This window comes from Myotis myotis, unplaced genomic scaffold (genome assembly GCF_014108235.1).
Source record: "Myotis myotis isolate mMyoMyo1 unplaced genomic scaffold, mMyoMyo1.p scaffold_m19_p_9, whole genome shotgun sequence".
Lineage (NCBI taxonomy): Eukaryota > Metazoa > Chordata > Mammalia > Chiroptera > Vespertilionidae > Myotis > Myotis myotis.
In genome coordinates, this window is record NW_023416401.1 from 9,538,863 (window position 1) to 9,559,631 (window position 20,769).

The 20,769-nt window shown below is 39.1% G+C and overlaps 1 protein-coding gene across 1 annotated transcript in view; it reads right to left on the reverse strand.

Moving 5' to 3' along the window:
* ME2 (malic enzyme 2) overlaps positions 1-20,769 on the reverse strand; it is a 49,987-nt gene that overhangs the window by 2,191 nt on the left and 27,027 nt on the right. Inside the window, exons 6-15 of the mRNA XM_036322653.1 lie at positions 20,101-20,262; positions 19,689-19,792; positions 16,968-17,077; positions 16,771-16,868; positions 16,366-16,479; positions 10,816-10,930; positions 9,451-9,593; positions 5,283-5,385; positions 2,681-2,751; positions 5-103 (exon numbers count right to left, since the gene is read on the reverse strand). Of these exons, the coding sequence (XP_036178546.1) occupies positions 5-103; positions 2,681-2,751; positions 5,283-5,385; positions 9,451-9,593; positions 10,816-10,930; positions 16,366-16,479; positions 16,771-16,868; positions 16,968-17,077; positions 19,689-19,792; positions 20,101-20,262 (1,119 nt within the window). The remainder of the gene's footprint in view (positions 1-4; positions 104-2,680; positions 2,752-5,282; positions 5,386-9,450; positions 9,594-10,815; positions 10,931-16,365; positions 16,480-16,770; positions 16,869-16,967; positions 17,078-19,688; positions 19,793-20,100; positions 20,263-20,769) is intronic.

The following is a 20,769-nucleotide window of genomic DNA, read 5'->3' on the forward strand; positions in this document are numbered from 1 at the left end:
TTACTTTAATAGCAATGTTAATGGAAACTTCCTGAATATTGGAAAAAGGGGGATAAAGTCTCCCTTGAGCTAGCTCTTTATCCGTCAATTGACTTGTCAGTGCCTAAAGAGAAAAAGAGAACTTTATGTTTGTTTGTTTAAATAACACAGAATAATAAAGACCTACTGAAACATAGAAAGGGTTGAGGAGCAGAAATACAGATAATATAATTCTCCTATTTCTAGCAGGAATACACTTAAACTACTGCAGAAATTAAAACTGTTCACTACTAAACAATAAAGAAATAACCAGATTTAAAGACTTATTAATATATTCTACTTAACATACAGAGTTTGGTATAATTACAACAGCTACTATGAAAATAGACATTAATATTTGTATTACTGTGAGTTCTTCAAAACTCATACTGCCAAGTTTGGAGTTGCAATTATTCCAAATAAATCTGTAATTGTCATTAAAAACTCACAAGGAGAGAACCAAGATGGCGGCATAGGTTAACGCCGGAGTTTGCTGCCTTGAACAACTACTTCAAAAGTGAAACCAAAAAACAGAAGGGACATCACCCAGAACCACAGGAACACTGGCTGAGTGGAAGTCCTACAACTAGGAGGAAAGAGAAACGCATACGGACACTCAGAGGAGCAACAGTGCTGAAGTCAAATTCTGAGGTGCGGAGTGTGCGGAGCGGGCTGGCGGCGGAGGGCGAGGTTGGCGTTTTCAATCGGGAGGGAGTCGCAGACTCTGACCTCCAGATCCGGGCGAGTCTTTAGGGACCCAGACTCAAACGGGAGAAGCGGGACTGTCTGGCTTCGGTCAGAGCGAGTGCAGCTTTCTCTCTGAGCTTTGCACCGGGTGCTGGGACTCAGAGAGGCAGAGCCCCTGGGGACAGGACTGAGAGCCGCCATAACTGCTCTCTCTAGCCCACACTGTTGATCCTGTGCGACCCGCCCCGCCCAAGCCCTGCAACACAGGCATTTGCCGGATAGCCTCAGGCAAACCCCAGATTAGCACCTCCCTAGAGGACAGAAGTTCTCTCACTGCTGACACAGCTGATTCTCATAGCCACTTGGCCTGGAGGTCAAACCCTCCCTGGAATTAGCTACAACAATCAAGATTTAACTATAAGACTGCGAACAAAGACCACTAGGGGGTGCACCAAGGAAGCATAACAAAATGCGGAGACAAAGAAACAGGACAAAATTGTCAATGGAAGATATAGAGTTCAGAACCACACTTTTAAGGTCTCTCAAGAACTGTTTAGAAGCCGCCGATAAACTTAATGAGATCTACAAGAAAACTAATGAGACCCTCGATCTTATATTGGGGAACCAACTAGAAATTAAGCATACACGGACTGAAATAACGAATATTATACAGACTCCCGACAGCAGACCAGAGGAGCGCAAGAATCAAGTCAATGATTTGAAATGCGAGGAAGCAAAAAACACCCAACCGGAAAAGCAAAATGAAAAAAGAATCCAAAAATGCGAGGATAGTGTAAGGAGCCTCTGGGACAGCTTCAAGCATACCAACATCAGAATTATAGGGGTGCCAGAAGATGAGAGAGAGCAAGATATTGAAAACCTATTTGAAGAAATAATGACAGAAAACTTCCCCCACCTGGTGAAAGAAATGGACTTACAGGTCCAAGAAGCGCGGAGAACCCCAAACAAAAGGAATCCAAAGAGGACCACACCAAGACACATCATCATTAAAATGCCAAGAGCAAAAGATAAAGAGAGAATCTTAAAAACAGCAAGAGAAAGAAACTCAGTTACCTACAAGGGAATACCCATACGACTGTCAGCTGATTTCTCAACAGAAACTTTGCAGGCCAGAAGGGAGTGGCAAGAAATATTCAAAGTGATGAATACCAAGAACCTACAACCAAGATTACTTTATCCAGCAAAGCTATCATTCAGAATTGAAGGTCAGATAAAGAGCTTCCCAGATAAGGAAAAGCTAAAGGAGTTCATCACCACCAAACCAGGATTATATGAAATGCTGAAAGGTATCCTTTAAGAAGAGGAAGAGGAAGAAAAAGGTAAAGATACAAATTATGAACAACAAATATGCATCTATCAACAAGTGAATCTAAGAAATCAAGTGAATAAATAATCTGATGAACAGAATGAACTGGTGATTATAATAGAACCAGGGACATAGAAAGGGAATGGACTGACTATTCCTGGGGGGGAAAGGGGTGTGGGAGATGCGGGAAGAGACTGGACAAAAATCGTGCACCTATAGATGAGGACAGTGGGTGGGGAGTGAGGGCGGAGGGTGGGGCGGGAACTGGGAGGAGGGGAGTTATGGGGGGGAAAAAAAAAGAGGAACAAATGTAATAATCTGAACAATAAAGATTTAATTAAAAAAAAAAAAACTCACAAGGAGTTATATTTTATCTATGCTGTCAGAATATGTTACTTTCAGATATATATAATACAGGTATAGATGTGTTATAAATACAAAAGGATTCATAGCTTACCATCACACATTTGAAAAATCATGCTAAAAAATAATTTTATGCAAAAGTAGATGGGCAAATCAAAAGAGCAATGGGTGAGTAACTTCCTTTACATTCATAAGGCAGATTTAACCCCTTTTCTTTTCCTTTCTGCTTTTAATCTTTATAATTCATCCTTTATAAAATAACTATACAATATTAAAAATAATTACCTTTGCAGCTTCTAGGAAAACATGGTCACTAATATGCCGGGTGTGACAGAGAATAACAGCTAAAGCCACTCCTAGAATACAGTTTAAACAGTTTATTTAGTAAGGTCACTTTTCAAATTGTGAAAGGAGCCAAATAAATTCCCAGATTTAAAGCAAGTGAATGGCAAGCCATCCCCACTCCGAATACCCTCTCCAAAAAACCCCAAGCAGCCAAGAAAATAAACACAAAAATCTGAGAGTTAAAATCCAATGATCTTTATTAACCACTATAATTCTTATTTACTAGAAAAAATACTTTAGAAAATATCAAAAAGCTTTCCCCAATATTGTTTTTACATTTATCAAAATTACAAATGCATACAATTTATCGACACTTGTTACAGAAAACACTATTCCCACACACCTCCAACCCTCCGTTTCTTGCTCTACAGAGACAACTACTTGCAATTCTTTTAGCTGATTGTTTCAATATTCATTTCTCACTCTTACACAGCTTGCTTAGAGTCCTGACTGACTTCTGAGTTTTAAATATCACTGCTTCCTTCCTGTGGGAAATAAGTAGTTAGCTGTCTGTCACATTTCCAGCCTTTTTTCTTCTTCCCATCATTCTGATTGAGTGAACATTCAGTGTTTATTATGACTTCATAAATGCTATTCACAGCTGACTATCCACTAACACTGTATCATGATTTTTCCTCCTCTGTATAACTTTGTTTTCCCTGAAGTTACTATCCTATTTTTTTCTTGACTTTAGTGGTTTTTTGGAATTTGAAGTAACTTCATGACAAAACATTCATTCACTTGTCTAATTTTCTTCTAATATTTCAGCTACCTCATGTAGTCTCTCATTTCATCCTCTAGAATAAATGTGATCTGGCTGCAATCCACTTCAGATATGGAGTTGTCATGCTGGAAAATCCCTCTATCATCGGGATTTCCTTTGCTTCTAAATTGAGTTTATTTCCTAAATCCCACTTCTTCCTAGTTTTTTGTTACTACCTCTTCCTGTTAGCATATATTCTCCTGTAGTTTTCTGAAAAACAGTACGTGGGAGGTATATTTTTTGAAATCTTACATTCCTCAACCATCTTTTTCTTTTTCTTCTTTTCCTACTTTCCATTTTGATAGTTTGAGTTTAGAATCCTAGTTTAGAAATAAGCTTCCAGCATTATTGGTGATGATCCAGTGCCAATGTGATCCCAGGTACTTTCTCAGTGATTATCTTTTTATCTCCTCTCTGGAGGTATGCAGGCTGTGTGTGTGTGGCTAATGTTCTGTAATTTCATGATCTGCCCTGAGTTGTATCATTTTCACTGAGGTGTTTGGCACACAGTGGGCAGGCCTTTCCTATCTGGAAACTTGAGTCTTTCCATTTGGGGAAATGTTAATAAAGCTTTTGATAATGCCCTTCCGCCCGTGTTCCTGTGCTCTCTTCCTGAAATTTCTATTTCCTGCTATTGTACCTCGTGGACTATTCCTCTAATCCTCTCCTCTATTTCTATCTCTGTTCTTTGCTCTATTTCTAGGTGACTTCCTCAACTTTTTCATCTAATCCTTCTGCTACTAAAATTTTCATTTTCAAAACTTTATTTTTGTCTTATAATTTTAAAAAATGTCGTTTCAGAGATGCAATCATTTGTCTCCATGATGATACTGATAGTTTTTAATTTTCCTTCTTCCCACATAGGACTAGTAATCTTTTAAAATATATACATTTTTTATTGATTTCATAGAGAGAGGAAGGGAGAGAGAGAGAGAGAAACATCAATGATAAGAATCACTGACTGGTTGCCTCCTGCATGCCCTGACTGGGGATGGAGCCCACAACCCAGGCATGTGCCCTGACCAGGAATTGAACTATGACCTCCGGGTTCATAGGTCGATGCTCAATCACTGAGCCATGCCAGCTGGGCAGTAATCTTTGACCGTTTCTCATATGCAAGGGTTCGGAACTAAAAAATGATTGGTAGCTATGAACACAAGGATGGGGCTTGCCTACTCTGTCACTATTGAGTGGCTTTTAATCTCCCACTTTCTGGCACCTCTGTCCTCAACTATATCTGTTGTCTCAAAGTCTAGAAATTTTGTTTTAAACTATTCAAAGACTATCCCAATAGAGTGGGGAGGATGGGAAGATCAGATGGTTAATAGCTTCCTTATTTTAATCCAGCCTCTGGAAAAGATAGAAAATTTTAAAGAAGAGTAACTGGTCCATCTACACTTAATGCAGTTATTTAAATGTCTGGGGCAAAAATGACTGTCTTCTTACATGGGTGGGACAAAAGTAGGTTTACAGTTGCTTATATGGAAAATAATAACATAATTAAATAATAATACAAGAATAAACTATGTTTCACATACTCACAACTATAATTGTTGAATTATTTATCTGTTGAATTACAACTGTAAACCTACTTTTGCCCACCCCTGTATGAATAAATACATTTTCAGAGGAAATAGAGCAAGTTCGATCTGCTGAATTTCTTGAGTTTCCCTGTGCATTCATACCAAACTCCTGTAAATTCCATCGTTCATTTTAATCTTAAACTCTAAAGAATTTCATTAATGATTACTCTGAAACACACATAATGGTGACAATTACCTGGGAAAATATATGCATTGTTGCCTTGGCCTGGCGTGAACACTCGCCCATCACTTAGTTTCACCGGCTCGAATGGACTGCCACTGGCAAACAAACACCTTCCCTGCGAAGAAATGAAATGGCCTTGACTCTGTTACTTGATGTGCCTTAGAAAATCAAGGTAACCTCAAACAAGATTAAATCCTATAGTAAAGCAGACCAACATATTATTTGCAAACAGGAATAATTTACTATATAACATAATCCTGTCACTTAATTTTTATTGGAATAAAGTTTGTTTTATGCATACATTCTAAAGTTGAAAAATGTCCATTAATCATTTTTCAAAAACCTTACACCTTCCATTTTCTTTGAAAAATTTTAAAGATGTAGATGGCCAATAAATACCATCCTAAAATATTAAAGATTGATGTAAACATCTGTGAATGAAGGGGAAAACATCAAAAATTAAACTGCTACCATTTACTGTACATCTGCTGTCTCAGTACCAGGGGCTCTCTGTGTTAACTCAGTGAACTTAAGCCTGCATGAAAACCTTAGAGGTTATCACTATCTTGATTTCACTGATAAAATAAAACGAGAAAACTAAGGCTTAGATATTCCCAAGTACTCTGTAAAACAAGCTTGTCAAACTTGCGGCCTGTAGGCCGCATGTGGCCCATAACGAATATTTTTGCCGCCCAGCCAATATAATGATATGTAAGAAGTGTTGATAAAAATGTTGTAACTGAAGTTTTACAATATCCTGTTACACATAATTATTAATAACGAACTACAACGTTTGCTAATGACTGATGACTATAATCATGTTGCATTCATTTCCCTTATGTGCCTTATGCACACGTGCACCATTCTCTCCACTAAAACTAGCAGCAAATATTTTAGCAGCAGATCACCACATCATTAGTCTTGGACTGACTTGTTTGGTGTGTGCAACAGGAAATATATCACTTTCAGAACAAGAAAAATAGGTTTATTTGAGTTACGCTTATTAATTTGTGTAATTATTCAGTGTCTGGTAAGTTAATGTTCAAGAAAAAATATTAAATTTTATTAAAATGTTCTATTATTTTATGTTAACGATTACTCATTTATTTCAGCCCTTTGTATTCAGCATGTCTCTATAGAAATAAGCTGATGTTTCTAAGAAAATTGAAGCTTTTGTTTTTTTGCGGTCCACATAAACTTAAACCTTGTTTATTTGGCCCGTGTTAGCTTTTGAGTTTGACAAGCTTGCTGTAAAAGGTCAACTGGAATCCAGGTATTTAAAACTCTGAAGCCCACGGTCTCTTTCTGTTATGCCATAATGCCCCCTAGTGAGGCAGTTTAGAAAAGAGGCATCGATACAACCACACTATCAATCCCAGAAAAAAATGGCATGTTGCCTTGTTAAAAAAAAAGTCTCCAAATTTGTCGTAGTCATCCAGTCTAGTACTATGCTCTATAATAGCACATAACAAATGTTACTGGTACATTCTGTATTTCTAAGAGAAGTAAATGCCTGTGAAATTGAAAAGTATCTGAACATTAATTTATAAAATGAAGTCCTTTATATATAAAATCCCTCAACAAATACCACCACCCCCACCTTTCCCTGGAAAAAAAATAAGACAAAGAGCAAGAAGCAAGCAATGTTCTCTAGCAGGATAACCTATCCCGCAATAACCAAGGCATAACATATATATGTCCTGTTTTAAACAGCTCCTTGGATTAAGTTAAAAAGTGATTTACAGAAAACTGAACTATGTCCACATGGTAGGATGGACAAACTGCCACGAGTACTTGAACATTCAAAAGAACTATGTCTAAAAATCTAAAATCCAAATTGTAACAAGAGTGTAATATCCAAGTGTTATTCTTTGAAGTATAGCAGATCCTTGGCATTAGTGGTTTAAACACTCAAGAATTTGACCTGAAGGTCCATGAAGTACAGTAATGAATACTTTTACAAGATATACTTTCAATTTCAAAAATGATACAAGGTTTATGGTAAGCGTTGAAGCAAGTCAGCGACAGGCTTAGTGGTAGGCTTGGGTGACTAGCTTGGACCTACAACAACATACAACATTTTCTACAGATAGCTATTATCATTCTCAACCTATTTTAGGCATAACTACGCGTAACAAAAGTTGTGTTTGTTTGAACATTAACATCAGTTCCTGGCTAATGCCATACATGTTACCATAATAATAATCTATACTAATAATAGAGGAATATGCAAATTGTCTGGGACACTGTCACAGTAATGACCAACAGCAGGCTGCATGGGGTGACCAGGTCGGCAGGTGGGGGGCAGTTGGGGGTGACCAGGCCAGCAGGGGGGCAGTTAGGGACAATCAGGCTGGCAAGCAGAGGCGGTTAGGGCTGATCAGGCTGGCAGGGGGGGCAGTTAGGGGCAATAAGGCAGGCAGGTAGGTGAGCAGTTAGGAGCCAGCAGTTCCAGGGATCGGGCCTAAACCAGCAGTCGGACATCCCCTGAGGAGGTCCGGGATTGGAGAGGGTGCAGCCTGGGCTGAGGGGACCCTCCTCTCGTGTACTAATTTGGTGCACCGGGCCTCTAGTCTATATATATATATATATATATATATAAAAAACCTGTGGCCGTAATGCCCAAAGATCGGTCACCAGGAGGTGCATGGAGCACCTCTCATTCCCGTGGCCCACAGGCTCTGATCGCAGCAAGGCGGGCGGTGGGTGGGCGGGGCTGTGCAGTGAAGAGGGCGTGGGGGATGGGCGCCGGGCAGGTGGGGGCAGGGAGTGCGGCATGGGTCCCCAGGTGGCGAGCGGAGGTGCTCCTGCTGTGGGGGGTGGGGCGGGGGCATCCGTGGCTGGCGGCGGAGGTAGGTGGTGCATGGGGGAAGGGTGCAAGGTGGGAGAGGAATTGAGGCAGAAGGTAAAAGCTGCTACTAAGGAAAAGAGCCAAACAGTTCAGAGCAGCCAATGGCTCAGACACTCAACACTGGGAAGAGAGGAATGGGGACTAGCAAGGCACAAATGAGCTCACGAGGCCTGTGGTGGCAGTGGCAGGGTCTGGGGTCCCACCGGTGCGGCGGGTCTGAGGTCCTGCCAGCACGTGCAGCAGAGGGAGTCTGGGGTCCTGCCTGCGGCAGCATGGCAGAGGGAGTCTGGGTCCCATGGTGCAGGGAGGTCTGGGTCCAGTGGCACGGGGGTCTGGGTCTTGCGCGATTTTGCGCGCTGAGCCTCTAGTGTGTATAATAATAAATATTATGGGGGCACCATTAATTTTAATAGCTCCATAAAGTGGATTATACAATATAGTTCTTTATGGGGAATGTGTTATATTCACATGATACCAGTAAATTTGGAGATTTAGAAAGATCTTGGGAATGTTCTCTAGAATGGTGAGATTCTACAGCAGTTCATCTTCTCCAAACCATCTGTTCTTCCCCCATCATATTCTACCTATTGCTTAAGTGTGGCCAGATCTTAATGGTAACAGTATTGTCACATTCTGAGGCCCAAGCTGACCTATTCTCTGCTCTACAAGAAACTGCTGCTTTCTCACTAAGCATCGAGGGTGTTAGAGTAACACTAAGACATCTCTCCAATGAAAACAAAGGAACTAAAAATTTAAGAGGTAACTGCAAATACATAAATATGTCATTATTTTATGTAACACTAAGAAATTATATAAAATTAAACTATAATGAAATGCTTTTAAAAAAATCATTTTAAAAAAAGAGATAGAAGTTTCAAAGTTATAAAAATTGTGAAAAATGTTTTATCTCATCTGGCTGGTGGGTGAGCATCGATCTATGAACCAGGAGGTTATAGTTCAATTCCCGGTCAGGGCAACATGGCCGGGTTGCAGGATGATGGGTACGTGCAGAAGACAGCTGATCAATGATTCTCTCTCATCAATGATGTTTTTATCTCTCTCTCCCTCTCCCTTTCTCTCTGAAATCAATAAAAATATATTTTAAAAAATGTAAAACAGCACAAATGGCATAAAGGTATTAAAAAATAGAATTATGAGGTAATTACTTTCTAGAATTGTTACAAGCAATAATTAATACCAGTATTTGATGATCCACGGACGAATGTTGTAATCTCCAAAGTAACCATGAAAATTATGCAAGAATGTATAACCAACAGGCTAATAGAGGGAAAATAAGACATAACTAATTCATTAAATTATTATTAATACCTCTGTAAGTGTATATGCTTCTTCAGCTGTACACTCAGCCATTGCTGTAGGATTACTTAATGCAAAGATTATAGGCCTTTCGTTGATATCAGCCATGGTTTTGATTACACCAGGAGTGAAAAGTCGGCCAGCTCCTGCAACTCCTGAAATAAATAAGGGGAAAAACAGCCAACTTCATTACAGGTAAAATAAAGCAAGTCTTTTTTTAAAAAAAATAGTTTCATTGATTTGAGAGAGAGAAAGGGAGAGGGAGAGATAGAAACATGAGTGATGAGAGAGAATCACTGATTGGCTGCCTCCTGCATTCCCCATGCTGGGGATGAGCCCACAACCCGGGCACATGGCCTGACCGGGAATCGAACAGTGACCTCCTGGTTCATAGGTCGATGCTCAACTGCTAAGCCACACTGGCTGGGCTAAAAGCAATTCTTATAAACAGCATTTCTACAACAGGTTTAACATAACAAAAGCGTAGGTGAACTCTATTACAAAGATGGATTTTGCATGCTGAAATAATGTTATATGAACACAATTTCAAATGTGAAAAGAAAAACAATAAAATGCTAAGTTTTCACTTAAAATATTTATTGTCCACCCCAGACATAGTAAATTGTGGGGGGTAAGGAGAAGAGTATAAGATTATCTACATCACTATGTCTAATTAAAATCGCTACAACATGGATGACCCTTGAGGATATTATGCTAAGTGAAATAAACCAGTCACAAAAAGACATACTGTGTGATTTCACTTATATGAGTTCTAATCAATGAAGAAGCTAAAAAGATGTACTTTTCCTGATCATAGACACTTACTGTTTGTGACTCTTTTGCTATTTGGCATTCAATAGGGCTTGTACATGAAACAGATACAATTAAAAGATAATGATAGATTAAAAATCTTATAGCTACATTGGAAAGAAAATAGCTCCCCTTTTAAAGACTGTTACATTTTCTGCTGTGAACTTCATGCCATGTTGTCATAGTCTCATGTCAGCTATGCAATACCTGACTCAAAAGGTACCAAACACTTTCAGCTTTGTTGCCAGTGAAAAACGTGGACTCTGCATAGGATTTTCCTGGTACAGTGTGTCAATGACCTTGGTCTTTTTAGGTTTTGAGCCCAACAGTCATACCAACTCTAAAAATAAAGTGTGAAAAATCCCACAGCTTCTACACTTAAAAATACAAGCAATATACATTAACTGAACTTTCATTGCACGCTGTAATAAAAAAGCTATTATGAAAAATATCATATATGCTGAAAGCTAGATAAAATCTACCATTTCTTTTTTAGTAATCCTGATGTAAGTTATGATTGGCAAGATACAGTTAAGTAAAAGAATAATCTGCAACAACTTTACTTACCAATTATAGCTGAAGGTTTAAGTATCTTTACTGCATCTTCAAAAGTATCAGGTATGCTCTCTGGGGCTGAGTGAGCAAATGATTCCTGATGACTGTCTATTTTAGCTTCCCGCCCCTGAATTATTACATAAAAATACAGTATTTTGGTAAATGCTTATTGAGGATTAAGTGAAAAGACATCATTGAGTCACATATTGTTTCTAGAATAGGAATGTATTTTCATTTACTTTTCTCTTCAATCCATATCTTCTAATTCTATCTTCATAGTGTCCATAAACCCCAATATAAAATATAAATCAAATCTCCTTACAACCAGAAACTGTAATCCCTCTCAAAAACTCATTTACTCTGTGAAGTCCTCCTAAATTCAATATGGTACAAGTCCTACAATCCCTTTTCTGGGCTAGATGCAGTTTGGAAATCAGAATTTTTCATATTTTAGAAATGTATTATGGCAATATATAAGATATTACAAATGCCTCCCAATGGGTACTGCACAACTGAACAAAATTTATGACCAGTGTGGTTTTGCAGGTTTGATTCCTAGTCAAGGGCACATACATGGGTTGCAGGTTCGATTCCCACCCCTGGTTGGGGCAGTGTGGGAGACAACCAATCCATGTGTCTCTCTCACATCGATGTTTCGCTCTCTGTCTCTCCTTCCCCGGCTCCCTTCCTTCTACTCCCTCTAAAAGTCAATGGAAAAAATACCCTCACTCCTTGGGTGAGGATTAAAAAAGAAAAGTCACACCAAGCACAAAAGGTGAAGACTACAAATGACCTCCTCTCTGGTTTTGTTACCAGAGAAGTTCAGGTCAGCCAGATGCGTTACTAACTGGATGCAGAACTTTTAGAATTACAGACTTGTACCTGGACTCCCAAGACTTCAGAAACAAGAGGAACAGAGACTTCTGGCTCAAGTTGGCTGACTGAAGAAACGTGCTTTCCTCCCCAAGTCCCCAGTCCAAACGCTTAGTAGTGTCAAATTCTTAGTAGTGTCACAAAGCAAGGAGAGGTACCAGTGACAGGAAAACAATGAAACGCTTCTCAATGATTTAAAACAGGCAAAACATGGATGAAAACTTAACCAGGCAGAGAAATCCATACCTTGACTTTGGCAAAAGAGAAGACATCCCCTGCAAATGTTTCCATCAGAGCTCCAGAATAACCCAGATAAAAACCAGCAGGGCTGGGAAAATCTGCACAGCATTGCTGGCTGGGAAGTGAACTAAAGGACTGAGATACAGCCTCACCAGGTGGAGGCTCTCAGAATAATGGCTTCGTATGCTATGTTTGTCTCCAAGAGAAACACAGCTCTCCACTACGATGGTTCAACAGAGCAGTCTCAAAAAGGAGGGCAGCGTTAGGGACACCAGGAGAGACTGGAAGCCTAAATTCATTAGGTCAAGCTACTTAGACTAAAAGGAAAATACACTCAGAAGCTGCAGATGAACAGGGAGGAGCTTCTCACTGTGCTAACCAATACTATATGCATTCTAGAACTGACTTATCCTATATAATAAAAGCCTAATATGCTAAGTATCCAGTCGACCACTTGGCCATTCAACCAATCAAAACGTAATATGCTAATGATATGCTAAGGCCACTCAACCACTCAGTATGATGTGCACTGATCACCAGGGGGCAGATGCTCCAACCAGTAGGTTAACTTGTTGCTGGGATCCAGCCAATCGGGTGCCGGGAGCCAGTCCATCCTTGCTGTTTCAAGGGACCTGGCATATATGGCATACGGTTCTTAATATGTTTGCTCACCTTCTTGGCACTATGTGTTTTAACCAAGGTCTCTGAGAAAGGTTGTTTCCCCAGGTAGGGATTTTCCCCTGAAGTTAGGGAGGGAATAAAACCTCTTAACTAAGTGCCAGGCGGGTAATTAATCACTTTAACTACGAACAATCATGCTTAAGCTACATAATCTTTACTCCCTGGAATGGAGATAAGAAACGCCCTAACCTTTGGAATAGAGATTGATAGGATTGGAATCAACTGGTATAAATACAGATGTAACAACACAGAACTTAGAAGACAGAACCAAGAAGACAGAACCTACACAGACCCTAGAGACAGAAGAACTTCGCTGGAGAGAACATGGCAAAAGATCCTAGACAGAAACTGGCAACAGAACCTAGAGACAGAACCTAGTGAGAGAACATGGCAAAAGATCCTGGACTGAACCTGGCAACAGAACCTAGAGACAGAACCTAGCGAGAGAACATGGCAAAAGATCCTGGACTGAACCTGACTAGAACCTGGTGACTGAAACTGGCTGGAGAACCTGGACAGAACCTGGCTGGAAAACCTAGCGAGGGAACATGGCTACAGAACCTGGCTGGAGAACCTGGAGAACCTGGCTGGAGAACCTAGCAAGACAACTGGACACAGAACCTGGCTGGAGATCCTAACCAGAACTTCGCTGGAGATCCGAAGCAGAACCTCTCTGGAGATCCAGACTAGAACTTGGCTGGAGATCCTGACTGAAGATCCTGGCTAGGCTGCTGATCAACTGAACACTGTCTCCATGTCCTTCCTTCTTCGCCGACTCCGTCTACGCCTTTGGGAACCCCTGGACCCGCTGGGGTTGGACGCCGGCAATCGGGACTGAGCAAGATGGGCCAGACATGCCCTGGAGCCCTCCTGCGGTCCCTACCCGGCTGGTCAACCTCCCGTGTGCCTCCCCCACCCTGATCATGCACCAGTGGGGTCTCTCAGCCTGACCTGAGCCCTCTCGCAATCCGGGACCCCTCAGGTGATGTCAGAGAGCTGGTTTCAGTCCGATCCCGCAGGCCAGGCTGAGGGACCCCACTGGTGCACGAATTTGTGCACTGGGCCTCTAGTCTGTATATAAAGGCTAACATGCCAAGTGTCTGTCCGGGTAATGATGTCACGGAACAATGCTCAGCTTCCTCTCCCTAGCGACTAGCCTCTTTGCAGTTTCTTTAGCCCAGGAACATGACTTGCTTTATAGCCAGATGCAAACATTTCACACTTTAACCAAATGTCTGTGAGGAGTTTTCCCATGCCTCATCTCATTTGATCCTCACAGAAGTCCTGGAGTAGGTAGAGAGAAGACTTGGTGGAATCCTATTTTCATTAGCCAGGAAATGAAGATTTAGAAAGTTTACAAACCTGACCTGACTGAAAAGAAGAAATGGTGGACCTTGAAAATGACTTCAGGTTTTCTCACTGCACAGAATATAGTTAAACACTGCTGCAGTTAAATATTTTACCCTTTGTTCTCCCTGCATGATCTACAATAACAATCTGCTTCGTGTTGATATTTACTGCTGTGTTGCTGACAATTCCCTGAAAGAGAAGTTGGGGTGCTTCACTGGGCTGGAAAAAGTTTAGCTACATCAGAAAGCAGGTCTAATTAAGCAAGTTTATTCTATATCTATAAAAGGCTAAAAGTTGACTCGCGCATGCACGATTCATATAAAGTTCCCGCTGGTGCCAATCGCACTCCTTGGTTTCGATTTGTCATTGTCAATCGTGAATTTGGTTGACACTTCTATTATAGAGAAAGGACGAATAGCAATACTAAAATATTTCTTCTAATTAATTTCCTTTCAACAAGGGCCACTAGTTACAAATATGATGAAGAATCACATTTGTGAAAACCAGTATCACAAAAAGAAACACCCATCTACTATGTCCCAGTAAAACTACATATCCTCCCAATAGCTTTCCAAAAGTATGTCTTATAATCCTTGCATCTTATATACAAGTTAACATAGCAGTTATAGTTTACTTGAGAGGGAACTTAGTTGAATGGTTAAGGGCACAGGCTTCATAGGCTACCTGGGTAAGAATCCTAACTCTATCACTTATAAGCTGATGTCCTTGAAAAAGTCACCTGACCTTTCTAACCCTCAGTTTCCTCGTTTGTAAAATTCCATAGGTTTGTGGGGTTTTTTTGTTAATTCTCACTGGAGGATATTTTTTCCATTGATTTCTAGAGAGACAGGGAGGGGGAGAGACAGAGATAAACATTGGTGTGAAAGAGACACACCGATTGGTTGCCACCCACACACACCCTGAAGAAGGCCAGGGATCAAGCTTGCAACCGAGGTACATGCCCTTGACTGGGAAAAAACCCAGGGATCCTTCAGTCCGTGGGCCAACGCTCTATCCACTGAGCCAAACTGGCTAGGGCAGTGTTGTTGTTGTTGTTTGTTTGTTTGTTTTTAAATATATAGTTTTATTCATTTCAGAGAGGAAAATATATAGTTTTATTCATTTCAGAAACATCAATGATGAGAGAGAATCATCAATCAGCGGCCTCACTCACAGTCCCCACTGGGGATTGAGCTGCGACCGGGCATGTGCCGAATGGGAATCTAACCGTGACCTCCTGGTTCATAGGTCGATGCACAACCACTGAGCCACATAGGCTGGGCTCCATACAGTTTTTGAGATTAAATAAAATAATAAATGTAAAGTTTTAGCACAATGTCTGGTATATTTTTAAACAACTATTATTTTATTATGTATAATTAAACCACTCAAGACTTTTTACTCACACACTTTTTCATTTTATCTTTTGATAAAATGTACTAATAGAATATTGGTACTAGTTAAGAAGAAAAGATTACAGAATTGGAGCAAAGTCCATTGCGATAAGCTTGCTCCAAAGATGTAAATGACAAGTAACTGCTATATGATTATACAAGGCAAAAGTACAGCACTGTGTAGGGATAGGTTCAATTATGATATAGTTTACCTACATTTCAATGTGTTCTAGATCTAAGCTATAAGGCATTTCTTAAACTAATAAAATGACAATCAACGCTAGGAAGACAGGCATGTCAAAGGACACTAAGTCAATCTCAGATAGAAGCTCTTTATTATCCATGAATTGGCCTTAAGAATATATATGCCTTGCCCTGGCTGAGTAGCCAGTTGGTTAGAGCGTCACCCTGACATGCCAAGATTATGTGCGGGTTGGATCCCCAGTCAGGGCACATGTAAGAAACAACCAAGGAATGCATTAATAAGTGGAACAACAAACTGATGCCCCCCACTCCCCCCAAAAAACCAATTAAAGATTACTTGTTTTTTAAGTAGTAAAAAAAAAATGTGCCTTTTTCTGGGGAGAGGATCCATAGATTTCTATTAGATTGCTAAGGGGATTATGACCACCAGAGGGTTAACGAATTTTGTTCAAATATCAGATGTTCTGCTAACAATTTAATTAGAATAGTCTGAGTTCCAATTAAAAACCTAGTCTTAGAGGGGTCAAGTACAATATTATTTGCATGATTATTTGGTCTCTTAAGAGTCTGGAAATCGAGGAAGGAGTAAGTCTGATGCCAACACAGACACTATGATCTGAATACAAAGCAAGAGTCTTTATAAAAGACAAAGGTTTTAGACTGGAGGATTTCTGTTGAGAACATACTGTAAGATCCCCAACTAGTACAATTTGGATAGTCGAGTGAGATATAAATTTTTAAAAATTGATGTTTTAAAAATCAAACTAAAAATATCATTATAACAACATCGTTTTGCTTCTCCAAGTTTTAAATACCTTACCTTATATAATAAACCAAACTTGTCAACCATCCAAATTTTCTTTTGTGCCTCTTCTTCTGGGAGGCCACTTTCTACCATAGCCATAACTATAAGATTTGCAATTCCAAGAGCAGCCTGTCAAACAGAACAAAAATTTAAAAAGTAAACACAAGAATATGATGCAATGCTTGAATTATAATGTTTTGTTATGAGGAATATTTGGTTTATTCTTCCCTTACAAATCACACACAAGCTGATTCTTTGTAATATTCTCTAAGCATATTTTAAATTATCTACTTTACAACAGAAATTTTAAATTACAAAGATCTCCTTATCTATCTCAAAATTATAAGCTCATTATGCCCCATTTTCCAATTCTAAAGATGAGTGTTGGTTTTAAATTCAAAACAGCTTACAGAAACTTACCTCTCCTGCCCCAAGAAATAAGATTTTGTGTTCTGAGAGTGATTTACCAACAACTTTTTGTGCTGCAAGAAGACCTGCGAGAGCTACTGAAGCTGTCCCTACAAGAAAAATAAAGATTTTTAAAAATAAAAAAGTGGTCACATAAAAAGGGTTTAAGAAATAGAAATTAAAATCCTGAAGTTCTCTTTTTGCTTTACCTTGAATATCATCATTGAAGGTACAGTATTTTTCTCGATATTTTCTCAAGAACCTGAATGCATTATGATTTCCAAAGTCTTCAAACTGAATAAGTGTATTCCGTCCATACCTAAAAAACAGCAAAACCCATAATGGTTGTGTTGAAAAGCCACTACTAAATAGCTTTCCTGTCTAATATTCCTTATGATAGCATTACAAAATATGTTGTTAGTTCATTTAATGCCATGTGGCAATTTTCAGAGTCTATGAAAGACTAGACTCAAAATGTAGAAATCCATCTCTCATTCAGAAAATTTACAGGGTGCTTCAAATGAATGTAGTACCAGGGTGAGCCTATGGAGTATCAATCTGCATAAACTATTTCCAAGTGCCTATAAGGGTGCCCAGCACATAAATGCACCAAATAACTTCTTAAAAAAAGAGAGAGATTTTGTTTCTGAATCTCAAATGTATAATATTAGCTATGTATACTCATTACATTAACAGTTAAACAGCAATACAGGAAGTATATACATAAAAGGTTAAAAAATAATCGAGAAGATTAAATGAAATAACAAATGTAAAGTTTTAGCATAATGTCTACTATGTTTTAAACAACTATTATTTTAAATTATGTATAATGGAAGCACTCAAGATTAGGAGGCTACTATAGCATGAGTTCATGAGCATTCAGAAAAAGACGCCAATCATCTTGGTGAAATGAGGTAATAAGGGAAAGTTTACAAAGGAGGTGAGACTTTATTTGGGCCCTGAAAGAAGAACAGAAAGTCAAAAGGTAGGAAGAAAAGCAAGACATATTTTGGTGACTCTAAATTTTCAACAGTCTGGCTTTATATGAAAAGGGAGAAATTGGTTAAGGTGAGTTGGGCCAGATAAAGGAGGATCTTGCATGGCAATTAGGGAATGGGGACTTCATTCTGTATCTGGTGCAGAATCAGTGAAGGCTTCAGGGAAGGAAAGAATTCATGTACAACTCCCTTTAGGAATGATGCACCTGCCATTAATATGCCGCACAGATTGGTGTGGGGAGAAAGGAGAAAGCCAGGAGACGCAGCTAGGAGGCTGCTCTAGCACGAGGACCAAAAGATCGGAAGCAGAAGCCATAGGAAGTAAAAAGGAAGATTATGAGACATTAGAATAAACAAACAGAACTTGATGAGGAGGCCAACTGGGAAGTAAGGAGGAAGTTTGTTAAAATACTAAGGTAACCTGGATCACTAAGAAGCTGCCATTTGACTGTATAAGATAGAAAAGTAGGGGAGATGGCAATTTCTAGGATAATGAAAAGTTTAGTTTTTTTAGATGTGTCAACTTTGACTGAAAAATTTTTAAATATCTCCTATGTACCAGTAATTTAAAAGGCAGGGCAGGGTTAGGTCATAAATGTAAAGAATTTGGACTTTGTCATGAAAGTAAAGAGTTTAGACTTTACCCTATGTCAATAGAAAAGCAATTAGAGATTTCAAGCAAAAGAATGACATAATGAAGTACATGTTTTAAAAAAATTTAATCTGGTGGTAATGTGGAGAAGAGCTGGAAAGGAGAGTAATTGGAAAATGGTTTAGAAAAACCCGGAAGAGAGATGAGAATGTGCAGAAAGACTGTAGCAATGGGAGAGAGGAGATCTATTTCTGAGGCATTTGAGTGGTACCACCAACTGGATTTGAGGACTGGAGAAGGAGAAGAGTCAAGGATAACACCAAGTTTAAAGGTTTGGCAATAGGGTGAAGGTTACTGCCATTAATAGAGGCTGAATACACAGAAGATAATAAGCAGTTTGGAATGGGAAGGAGTTGTTTTGGACACGAATATGAAAGAGCAACAAAATGTCTGGTGGAGATTTCCAGGTGTTAGAAATACAGGCCTCAGAGGGAGGTGGGACTGCATAGATGGGTTTTCATGGGGGGAGGAGTCACATGCATAAAGGTTATAGCTTACCATGTACTCATTCACATGTAATAAAAATGAGCAAGAACCAATGAAGATAACTAAAGAAAGAAAAAGGTGGGTGAAAGACCAAGTTAGGAAAATATTGGTAGTCAAGAGAAGAGGGAATTTCGAGGATTGCAAAACCTGGTGAGATGCTGCAGACAGATGGAGAGAGAAGAGGACCAAATGGTCAGGAAATTTAAAACATGAAAGCGGCACAAGAGTTTCACCAGAATGGGGAAATGAGCGTGATGCCAAGGGCTGAAAGAACTGGACAGTGAGGTTCTGATAGAAGCAGTGAGTGCAGACTTCCCTCAAGATGTCGGACAACTTTCCCTGACCAATGTTGCTCAGTGGTTAGTGGTTAGAGTACTGGCCTGCACAACAAAGGATCACGGGTTCGATTCCCCCAGTCAAGGGGTCATACCTGGATTGTAGGTTCAATCCCAGGCCCCAGTTGGGCCGTGTGTGAGTCTCTCTCACACCGATGTTTCTCTCTCCCCCATCTCTTTTCCCCTCCCTCCCTCTCTTCCACTCTCTAAAAATTAACGGAAAAATATTCTCAAGTGAGGATTAACAACAACAGCAAAATATATTGGGCAACTCAGGGAAAGCAAGGCAGAGTGGGTAGGTTATCACCATGTATCAGCATGTCTGATCAGCAGGAAAGAACCAAAGTTCTCAAAATTTAATCTCCTACCTACCTTTATAAGAGGTGAACAAAACAAAACAAAACTGTGATTTTTTTCTTTAATTAAAGATGCTTTTATATACTCAAACTTAAAAAATACCTGTCAGTAATGGCCTTCATAAACTCATCAATTAGATCATCATAACGTTGTGATCGGTCTCGTTTCTGATATAAGCCCATGTAAAATGGATCTTTTAACAGTGCCTATAAAATAGACCAAATGTAAAAATAAAATGATTTTGTTACATAACCAGTTTAAACATATTTTTAAAACAATAATCACAAAATAAATTATTAATATAGTTTTTTAAACCTTACTGCCCTGCTCTATTTCAAGACACTTTTAATAGGCTAATTTACTATTATTTGCATAGATATTAAAAGCGGAGTTTGAGAGAAAGACTAACATCTAATCACAAAATTTTCCTTCTTATATTATCTTCAAAAGAGGAATGAAATAAAAAATATCTAATATGGAAGGAGGGTCAGAGGGGGAAAATGGTTTTACTCACTGGGTTATCAGTTCCTACATCAATGCACACAGGCAGGCACTTGTCAGGCCGTATCCCTGCACAAGCTGTATACAAGCAAAGTTTTCCTACTGGAATTCCCATTCCATAGACGCCCAGATCACCAAGACCCAGAATTCTCTCGCCATCAGTCACCACAACAGCCTTAATTACAAAAAAAGAATAATAATAATTAATTAGAAATGGTAAAAAAAAAAAAAAAAGGGGGACATTACAGAAAAGCATTTAAAAAAAAATTCTTGATATTTGTACACTCACTTTAAAAAATAAAATTGCTTCTTGACTATCTTCCAAAGTAAACCAACCAAGCATACTTAAAATTCTAGTATTTCTAGAATGTAGATGTCAAAAAGAGCACTAACTAGATTTGACTTCCTATCTTTAGGAACATAATGCTTCTGACTGGAGGATTAACCAAATGCCTCACAAAGACTAAACAGGGAAAGAGAATAAACTTCTGGTAAAGAGATTAACCATAACAGAAAAATGAGAGTTTAGAAATAAGCAACATGATACTCCAACAAAATAATCTAGGCCAAACAAGAAAAACCTTAGCAATGATGAAAGAGAAAAAGATCTAGAGTAAAAAATATACCTACCTACAAGATTTTAAGATAATATAGTGAATTTAATGATCTGACCAAATTTCTT